The sequence below is a fragment of the Chelon labrosus genome, assembly GCF_963514085.1.
Source record: "Chelon labrosus genome assembly, chromosome: 23".
NCBI lineage: Eukaryota > Metazoa > Chordata > Actinopteri > Mugiliformes > Mugilidae > Chelon > Chelon labrosus.
This window is the reverse complement of record NC_140356.1, coordinates 20,431,561-20,441,984: the sequence shown is the minus strand read 5'-3', so window position 1 is coordinate 20,441,984 and position 10,424 is coordinate 20,431,561. Positions and strand designations below refer to the sequence as shown.

The 10,424-nt window shown below is 40.9% G+C and overlaps 1 protein-coding gene across 3 annotated transcripts; it reads left to right on the top strand.

Moving 5' to 3' along the window:
- On the top strand, positions 1 to 10,324 carry LOC311508712 (thymidine phosphorylase-like). Of its 3 annotated transcripts, XM_084573639.1 has the most exons (11): positions 2 to 966; positions 2,158 to 2,807; positions 3,133 to 3,256; positions 4,053 to 4,255; positions 5,054 to 5,152; positions 5,446 to 5,575; positions 6,678 to 6,796; positions 6,956 to 7,118; positions 7,759 to 7,986; positions 8,078 to 8,218; positions 8,294 to 10,324. In XM_084573639.1, the coding sequence occupies exons 2-11, from the start codon at positions 2,805 to 2,807 to the stop codon at positions 8,449 to 8,451; spliced, it is 1,368 nt and encodes a 455-aa protein (XP_084429765.1). In that variant the 5' UTR covers positions 2 to 966; positions 2,158 to 2,804; the 3' UTR covers positions 8,452 to 10,324. The 3 variants fall into 3 exon arrangements, with proteins under 3 accessions (XP_084429767.1, XP_084429765.1, XP_084429766.1); XM_084573641.1 differs by lacking the exon at positions 2,158 to 2,807 and having other exon boundaries at positions 1 to 966; XM_084573640.1 differs by lacking the exon at positions 2 to 966 and having other exon boundaries at positions 1,043 to 2,807.
- The last annotated feature ends 100 nt before the right edge of the window (positions 10,325 to 10,424 follow it).

Sequence of the window (10,424 nt, the reverse complement as noted above, 5' to 3'; positions counted from 1 at the left end):
AAGCACCATAGCACAGACACCACTTTGCTTTGGTATGAGCTCAGTCCTGGTCCTTCTAGACCGGAGCCTACGACAGATTATGGCATTCCTGAGATCATTACACAACTGCTTACATAAATGATTACTGTTGGACCCAAACAGCTGCAGCTCAAGTACTGTTGTGAAAGACCTCGATTGATTGTGAGTTTCGTATCACCAACACAGTTCAAACTTGTTTTTAAGGGACATTTCTGAGATCCATTTTATCTTTTAAAGACACATTTGTTAATACACAGGATAAGATGCTACAATCTCTTGTGCCATGAGGCAAAACACATTTAGAGGCTCTGTCCCTCTCCAACTGAAAAAACGACCAGTCAGGTAGCTGCCAGCTGGCAAGCTACCAACCAACAAGGACATGTCAGATAGCTGCACTGGTCAACGGCAGTATGCAGCATGTTGCTGGGGTTTTCTGTCTGCTCACACAGACTATTTCACATGCTTTTATTTCATCACATCTGGATTTCTGCAACAGCCTTTTTTTTTACCTGAGCACTAAAGCAATTTCACGACTCCGGCGGTCCGAAACTCAGTGGCCAGGCTTTTAACCAGAACCAGGAGAAGGGACCAAATCACTCCAGTTTTAGCAGACCTCCACGGAATGGGTTTTAAGGTCTTATTGATGAGGAAATCAGTTCAGCTGAGTCTGTGAATGTTCTTAAAATCCCATTCAGGAAACACTGAACTACATTCAACCTATTGAACATTAACCTGCATAAAGAAATAAACTGCTCATCTACACCAGTCATCTAGACTTGGACCTTCTATTGACATGAAGCATGCTCCAACCCCGACCAGAGCTGGAAACTCATTGGCTCCCTCAGCAACTCACCTCCTCCTCCCTCCTCTTTGACTGGCTGAATCTGAGGCTGCTGTCCAATAAGCTGCAGCCTCCATATCAGTTCATGGTCGTGGACACCAGAGCAGGTGAGCAACTGTCCTCATAGAGACTGGACACAGGAACTCAGTCTGAATTAATGTCTAAAGTTACTCTTCATTAATTAACTTTTTAAATGGGAATTCATTTTTGACACATTTGGTTTTAATTTGATCACATGTTGATCAGTTTGTGGTTGTAAATATTTCCATTTGTCTACAGAGGCATATGGGGACAGTGGGAATTTTGTGACGGAAGCTAATCCCAGTGTCCCCGTATGTCTGTGTACAATCACATACATGGTCCAGGTCAGGTTAAGAGATTAATTATAATTTTATGATGTTTAAAGTAAGAGCTGGACAAAAACTTGTGTCAATAAATAAATGTCAATAAATTACTGACAAATGCTATACTAAATGCTAACAGAAGCACACTATCATGCTACCAATTACTAAAACATGTTTACGACTTTTTTATTGGTTGGGTTTATTGTCACTACAGTTAATATGTACAGATAACAGAGCATAAAGAGGTGGCCAGTTTATTAGGTACACTAGTGAATGTATTCTAATATAACAGTCCTGCTCTAAATCTATACTTCGTTTCTGGTGTTCAGCTTTAGTTCCTATTAACAGAGAGATGTTGATTCAACAGTGTTTTTATCTCGTATCATCTCCTCAAATCAGTCCAGTTTAACTTCATCCTCCACAATTATCATGCAGGTGAATCATCACTTTTCTGACGTTGTTTCAGCATCAACAGGGCTCTCAAGTTTTTAACTAAGCTTGGAGTGAGGGCCACGTGTGTTTGAAGATAATGTATTAGTATAGTATTAATGTAAAGGACAAAATTACAACTTTGAACACCCCTTGAACAGCACCAGTCATTATCTGCATTAATTAGCTCCTGTGTCTCTAGGAGGTTCAACCTGAACATGCAGACAACATACATGTGTACATTTACATGTTAACAGTTAAAAACAGAAACTCATTCATTTAAACAGTCCCATCTAACCATCACGTCCAAAACTGTTTAAATAAGGTGAAAATGATCCATAAATCAAATATCCTGCAGAGTTCATCAACTTCAATAAAACAGTTATTGTGAAAAAAATATTGACGTGATGACGTTCTCGCCTCGTGGGCTTTTACTTCCAGCTCTTCTTTGACATTCGCGCGCACTGGTGGAAGGCGTGGTTATGGTGCGGCAACGAGAAATACTATTTTCTGATTGGCTGTTAGGTCGCTGATCCAAGCAGAGGGAGTCTGCTTTCTCCTCACCACAATCAGAATCAGGATCAACCAGTCCTGGATTTGATATCGATCGGTGTTTGGGTCGATCCTCCCACCACTAGTCCCCCAGTGACTTCAGGCTGCAGCCAATCACCTCCTCTGCAGAGAGAACGCCACGTTGCAGTCTGGACTTGTCCTTGGCAGATGCTGCAGCTTAGACGGTGATGGAGTCACTGATGGTGTAGAAGTGAACCAGAAGTCAACCAGTGTTTTTAGGTTGTTTTTAGGCGGGGGGCGTGTTCTTCCTGTAATCCACAATCATCTCCACTGTTTTCCTTAAATTCCACGTTGTTAGAGCTGCACCAGTCACCAGACGGTCAGATTCCAGCCCGTAGGAGGTCTCATCTGAAATATGAGTCCAATGAGGGCGGTGTCATCTCAAATATGAGCCCGATGAGGGTGGTGTCATCTCAGATATGAGCCCGATGAGGGTGGTGTCATCTCAGATATGAGCCCGATGAGGGTGGTGTCATCTCAAATATGAGGCCGATGAGGGTGGTGCCATCCACAAACTTTAGGAGCTCCACAGACTCGTGACTGAAGTTCAGCTGTTCGCGTCCAGGGAGAAGAGCTGATCCGTGAGGGGACCAGTGCTGATGGTACGGGAGTCTCATCCATTCATAGATTACTAATCTCTTTTTTAAACAGTCTGTATTAATAATGTTCAGAGAGTTTGATCACTTCCCAGCGTGAGGAATGTCACACGTGGCGTGTGAACGTGTGAATTTATTGAAACTCGTCAGACTTGAGAGTCCTGAGCATCAGCTGAGCATTAATTAGATCAGATGTACCTAATGAACTGGACAGGAGGTGTTAAATCAGAGCAGAACAGCAGAGTTGGCGGTTTGTTCAGGAAAGTACCCATCTCACGTTCCCTGTTTCCTTTCCTCCTCGGTTCTCTCCATTCGTCTCTAACGGTACCAGACCGACATGTTCTCGATCCAGGACCTGATCAGGAAGAAGAGGGACGGAGGAACCTTCAGTGATGAAGAAGTCAAAGCCTTCATCCAGGCCGTCACATCTGGATCCATCCAGGACTGTCAGACAGGTATGGAGCCTCCGTCAACCTCCGTCAGCCTCCGTCAGCTCCGTGCTGTGCAGTACCGCTAGATTTAGTATCGATCCGATTCAAAGTACATACAGGGCCAGGATCGCAGATACCGATATTGATACTTTTAATACTTAAGTTGGATGCATCATCAGTCTGAATCTGAATTCATTTTTATGAACTTTAAGCGTTTTTGTTATTTACCTTTTGGATTATTAATCAGTTACGATCCAGTACAGACTTTAGACAAAGTTTATATGTAAATAGAAACACACACAAAAACACAAAATTATCACTTGACAACAAATTAATTAATTTTTTTTTTTTGATAACATTCATCCGTTGCAACTCCAAAACAAACAGCAAGACAAACGTTCATCTTTATTTATTTTTACTTTATATTTGCAACATGCCCTCAGTTCAGTGGCACACATCCACAGCCACGCACAACTTTAACGACTCAACTTTCTTAAAGAGACAGCGATATTTTTCTAAAGGTGCAGTGCACCAATTTTTCTTGATAAAAATAAAAACAAAGATGATAGAGCTTTTAACACTGTAACAACAATTAATATGACTATTAATATGAGTAGATCACTTTGACTTGGTCATGGTAAAAGTAGCTCGCAAGCCAAAAAAGTGTGGGCACCCCTGGTTTAGACAAACACAGGCCGCTTTAATGACACAAGACAGAAACTGAAAGTAAAGTATCGGTCTTTTTATATTGATGTCGATCAAAAGTTGGTATCAATATTTGGCTCATCCATCATCGTGTTCCCTGCTCTGTGTCTTTCAGGTGCCATGCTCATGGCTATCTGGATGAAGGGGATGGTTGCCAAGGAGACCCAGACCCTGACCAGAGAGATGATGTTATCAGGGGAATTGATGTCATGGCCAGAGGAGTGGAGGGAGCTGATGGTCGACAAGCATTCCACAGGAGGGGTGGGAGATAAAGTTAGCCTGGTGTTAGCTCCAGCGCTAGCTGCCTGCGGCTGTAAGGTAGACCACAGATAATATAATATAATATAATATAATATAATATAATATAATATATCCTCATTGTTTAACAACTGCTTCATTAAGGACATATTTAAGTTTTGAAACATATCATGAATTAATTGTGAATTAACGTGAAACCTTTTTATACCTTCAACGTATAAAACGAATTAATCCTAAGAAAAGTTTGATACCCAACTAACATGAAAATAAAATTATGTAAAACAAAAAATAAAAAATAAATTTAAAAAAGTTATTATCCAAAATATTCTCAAAACATTTTTATCTAAAAATAATTTCAAAATATAAATAAAAAAATACATAAAAATAAATGTACTATGCAAATAAAATTAAAATATACGTTTTAAAAGTCAGATATAATAGATAATCAAAATATATATAATAAATCCTAGAAAAAAGTTTAATATTAAAAAAATAAAAATAAAAATATCCAAAAATAAAAACTAAATAAATGTAGTATGTAAACAATTAAAAAGCTTCACATTTAAATTATTACATTTAACATGTGTTCATTATGTTTTAATGGAAAACACATGAAAATTCTTTGTTGTTTGTGGAAAATAAATCAAAATATCTATGATTCAGCTTTGGCTTAAATATAACTTGAGTACTTTGGTTACTTGAAGATCACGGTCGAGTTTGAGTTGTTTCTGAAACTGAAGTTTTAACAAATACTTTAAATAGTTGATATGATGTAATAAAACAAATAAATAAATTATACTTATTGTTATTATTCAGAAATTAAGATGCACAATGTCTAACCTCAGGTGTTCTTGCCAGGTGCCTAAGATCAGTGGGCGGGGCTTAGCTCATACCGGAGGAACTCTGGATAAACTGGAATCAATTCCAGGGTACAACGTGAACCAGTCAATGGAGCAGGTGAAACCAACTGTTCTTTCATCAAACTGAAAAGTTTTCATGCAATACTTTCTGAAATTAGGGATTTATTCATCACAGATTAACTTGTAATGTGAGATGTTCACAGATCAGCTGTGATTAATATCAATATGTGTGACACTAGGCTAACATTACCTAGCATGCTACTGTAGAGCTAAAATCTCACCTCAGTTTATCCATTTCTCCTTGATCTGATAGGATAATCTGAATAAAATCTTGTAGTGTGTGCATGTTTGAGATTAGAGCGATTATCTGTGACTAATGACTCACTGCAGATTCTGGCGATCATCGGCTCGGTGGGCTGTTGCATCGTGGGTCAGACGAAGACACTGGTTCCTGCAGATCGTATCCTGTACGCTCTGCGGGACGTCACCAGCACCGTGGACAGCTTACCCCTCATCGCTGGTACTGACCTGTGTTCACAAACAGAAACCAGAACGGTTCTAAAGATAACTGGATGATCATGAAGGGGCCCATGCTGTGGTGAAGTTGTCCCCGAGCGGGATGCAGAGGCAAAATACTGTCAAATTTCAAGCAGTTTACTGTGGTGGTTCGTGACATATAAACATGTAGTCGTTGTAGCGCCCCCTACAGGCCGAATTTTACGAAACATAGCATGACTGTACGCAAACATATTATAATGGCGGTTTCATAAGGATTGGGTGAATACTACCAAAGTTATAGTCATATGAAATGTTTCAGTGTCACCTGTAGCGCCCCCTGTTGATGTAATGTCACCCGACTTGATGGGCGTCTACACAATATGTTACAGATTGTGAATGCCAAATGTCATGAAGTTAGCTATTGCAGTTTTTGAGATATTGAAATGTTGCTTTTGTAGCGCCCCCTAGAGACCAAGGGTCACAAAAGTTGGGGTGCTTGTACAGAATCATATTATTATCAATGATCTGAAGTTTGATTAAGTTTGGGTATATACTTCACAAAATATTAGCTTCGGAGTTATACTGTTGCACTCCATAAAAATGAATTATCCATTAACTTTGTAATAATAACCCTGCTAAAGTTATTTAGATCACTTTTCATTATCTTACCATAGATCCAAGTTTGATGAGGATTGGATGAACGGGCTCGGAGCAGTTCGTTTTGCTTTGAGGTGCAATTTTTTCAAAATGGCAGAAAAAATGGTAGGCAAAAATGGGCGTGGCCTAGTCCATTAGAACCAGGGCTATGTAAGGAATCAGAGGGAGAAAGAATTTTGTTTCTAAGGCACACAGTTGTTGAGATATGAGCCAAAACGTAAATTTGTTTATTAGAGCGCCACTTAGCAGCAGGCAAGTGTATTGACACCTTGGCAAAGTAAAAATGCCAGGACTTCTACCAAGTTACCAGGTTTGATGCCTTTCACCCTTGCAGTTTGTCCTGGGCAGACACTTGACCTAAGCAGAAGGAACAGAATAAAAATTGCAACAAAATCAATAGGGATCCTGCAACTGGTTGCATGGACTCCTAAATATGAATTTACATGTGCGGTTGTGCTGATCTCCAGGTTCTATCGTCTCGAAGAAAGGCGCTGAGTCTCTGCATGCTCTGGTGCTGGACGTGAAGTTTGGACGAGCTGCTTTCTTCAAAGATCTGGACGGAGCTAAAGAGCTAGCACAGATGATGGTAACACACTTTCACATAAGATAATTCTTTAATGCGAAACACCTTTGCAGGAAATAATAACTTTCATTGACAGCAGCTTAATAGAAAGAACTATATGAGTCGTTTAAATTGTGATTATTTAGAGGAGAGTTCTTCTACCCACGCTTGTTCTTGTTTCAGGTGGAAACAGGAAACGGTCTGGGCATAAAAACTGCGGCGGTCCTCAGCCGGATGGACGCTACGATCGGTCGGTGTGTGGGCAACAGTCTGGAGGTGATCGAATCTCTGGAGACACTGAAGGGGAAAGGACCCGACGACCTGATGGAGCTGGTTACGGTTCTGGGTAACGAGACCTAAAGTCCCGCTCTAAACACCCTCGTCCTAAATGTCCCCTAGAAAAATGTCCCACCGTCATTCAGCAACTCTGCATAGAATACGTCAACGCGTCACAGTGTTTGCTGAAAATTATCTCAACCCAAACGAAAAAAGAGGAAATTCACTTAACACAGATCCTGATGTTTAAAAACGCTTTCATCCTGCAGAGGGCGATAAAACATACAATCCCAAAAAGACAAAGAACAAAAAAGAAGTTGAAGATGAAGATGAGCTGCTAAATATTTGGTTTATTAAGCAACGCTAATAGTGCTAAAGGCGATGCTAATGGTGACTAATGATACTACTGGCAATCCCAAGTATTGGGATTGCCAGTAGTAATATTTATCATTTTATTTTTTAATAAATTAAAGTTAGCTACATTTACCGCTATTTACCAGTTTGGAATGGTATCCATGATTCGTTCAGGGACACTGGGAGAAAAGATTGTTCCCTAAATTAATTAAACTAAAGTAATAATTGAAACGTCAAGGAAGTATTACACTCTGTAAACATGTTCATGATTTTTTCATTATTATTATTTTTGATTGTGAAACTAGTAATTTATGTAGTTTAGTTAAAGTTAAATATTTTACCTCTGGTTCCTGAAGGGGGTGTGGTGCTGATGATGACCGGCTTGGTTTCCGACCAATCAGAGGGCAGGAAGAAGATTTCTGACGCAGTGATTAATGGAGCCGCTCTGTCCAAGTTCCAGCTCATGATGGAGGCTCAGGGCGTGGCCAGTGACAAGGCTCGCACTCTATGCTCCGCCAACTGCGACTACTTCAGCGTCCTGAGGAAATCTAAACATCAGCTGGAACTAGAGGCTCTTGCCGATGGTAAGATAAGAATAAAAAGATAATAAATACATTTTATATTTAATAAAGATGTAGCTAAACTAAAAACATTCATTTGTTTGTTTACCTGCAGGTGTAGTTGAGGACGTGGACGGTTTTGTTTTATCACAGGTCCTTCATAAGTTGGGGGCGGGGCGTTCAAAGGTGGGAGATCCTGTCAATCACAGCGTGGGGGCGGAGCTACTGGTATCTCTGGGTCAGAAGGTCAAGAAAGGTGAGATGATGATGATGATGATGATGAAGATGATGAGTTCAGGGGCAGACTCCTGATGAACTCGTGTGTTTCCAGGCGCCCCGTGGCTGCGGCTCCATCACGAGGCCCCGGCTCCGACTCCAGACCAGATCAGTCAACTGCAGAGCGCTCTGACCGTCGGGAAAGACGACGGCACCCGAACGCAGCGCAGCTACAAGCTGGTGAAGGAAGTTCTGCTCGGAAATCAAATTTAACGCTGGCATATTTTTCAACTAACGCTAAAATCATTCATTTATTCATTTATTCATCTTTTGTAACTTAGTCCTGTGAGGGGTCGCACCTATCCCAGTTGTCATTGGGCGAGGGGGGGGTACACCCTGGACAGGTCGCCAGTCTATTGCAGGCGCTAAAATCACATATAACAAAAAAGTAGAATCACAGATGATTTATTAACGAACGCATGAAAATCTGCTTATAAACTGTTTCTGCTTCTAATCAGCCACAACATTATGACCAGTTTAATGACTCCTCTCGACCTCTTCATATCATCATAATGATATGGCGGATCAGTGTATATTGTGAGAGCACTTGACAGATGATGCTGAGGACGCCTCATGAATACAACAGATCATTGACATGGTGTCATTTTTGTAACCCTTAAACAGTTTGACTTAAAATAAATAGTCACTTTTAGTTTAATAAAAGAAATAAGATTTTTTTATTTTTTTACAACAAATGAAACGCTATTAAACAATCCCAGTTTGACAAAAAAAATTCCACTGAACAACTTTTAATGATTATTTTTATTTTATTTATAAAAAAATACGAAGAGAAAATGACTCCTGTAGCACTTCATGCACAGAGCCGGGGGTTGCCATGGCACGCTGTCATCTGTTGCCTTGGAGACGGCCATCCGAGGAGGGCTCGGGACGTCAGTGGACCACGGAGTTGAGCGGCTCGGCTCTGATGTTTTCCTAAGTGGAGTCCGTCTCCTCATCGATCTCCCCGATCACCACCCTGACACAAACAAACAAACACATAAATTAAACTAGAAACAAATTTCAACTTGAACTAGATGATCGCAAGTGATCATAAAGGGGTCCATGCCGTGGCGAAGTCATCCCGGAGTGGGACGCAGAGACATAAGTGGGTCGGACAAGGCCTGAAAGTAGGCAAAGTGTCTGTGGAGGAATCCTTTGGCTGACAAGTGAATCAGGCGGGTCAGAAGCAACGAAATTTGGTGGGCTTATGCAGTCTTCCACAGATGCCAACAGATGGGAAAAGACCTGACAGGAGGTCAAGTGTGACTAGGGGAAAGCTGGATCTGCCAAATGAGTAGGAGATAGGACTCAAATATTTACACGTCACCAATAGCGCCCCCTATAGACCGTATTGCACCAAACTTGGTGGGTTTGTAAGGAGTCATCTACAGATTATGATTGTCAAATGTCAACAAGTTTACTGTGGTGGTTTGTGACATATAAACATGTAGTTGTTGTAGCGCCCCCTACAGGCCGAATTTCACGACACTTCACATGATTGTACGCAAGCATATTATAATGACGGTTGCTAAGTTTCATAAGGATTGGGTGAATACTTCAAAAGAAGTTTCTGTGTCATCTGTAGCGCCCCCTGTAGACGTATTGTCACACAACTTGATGGGCATCAACACAATATGTTACAGATTGTGTATGCCAAATTTCATGAAGTTAGTTATTGCAGTTTTTGAGATATTGAAATGTTGCTTTTATAGCACCCCCCAGAGACCAAGGGTCACAAAAGTTGGGGTGCTTGTACAGAATAATAGTATTATCAATGATATGAATGATAGGTAGAAAGCTAGGAAGTGTTACTATTAGCTGGAAGGCTAGGAAGCTTGGCAGAGGTACTATTGCTGGCTTTCATTGAAAATGTGTTAGAAGTTGTCTCGCTCACTGCTCGCGTGAACGCACCAATAGCCTCAGTGGCTTTTAGATGCTAATTGTTGCCTAGCAGCGACAGTTGGTGGTTGGTGGACGTTTTGGGCTCTGGCTTTCAGAATGAAAGACGTCACAAAGCTTCAGTTTCCGTTTCATTTTTAGTAAACTTAGAGAAACCTGTCTGGGCCAATCAAATCACAGGTTGATGAATGGAAACAAAGTGGCGGTTCAGTTTGAGAGTTACCCAAGAACCAGGATGAATTTAGAAAGGGATGGAAAACTGAGCTAAAATGGCCACCACCGGAGGG

What these genes read in the sequence shown, in the direction of transcription:
- LOC311508712 (XM_084573639.1), top strand. An exon ending in TGAACCAGTCAATGGAGCAG is followed by an intron (nt 5,153 to 5,445) that starts GTGAAACCAACT and finishes GACTCACTGCAG; the next exon opens with ATTCTGGCGATCATCGGCTC. An exon ending in GGAGCTGGTTACGGTTCTGG is followed by an intron (nt 7,119 to 7,758) that starts GTAACGAGACCT and finishes TGGTTCCTGAAG; the next exon opens with GGGGTGTGGTGCTGATGATG.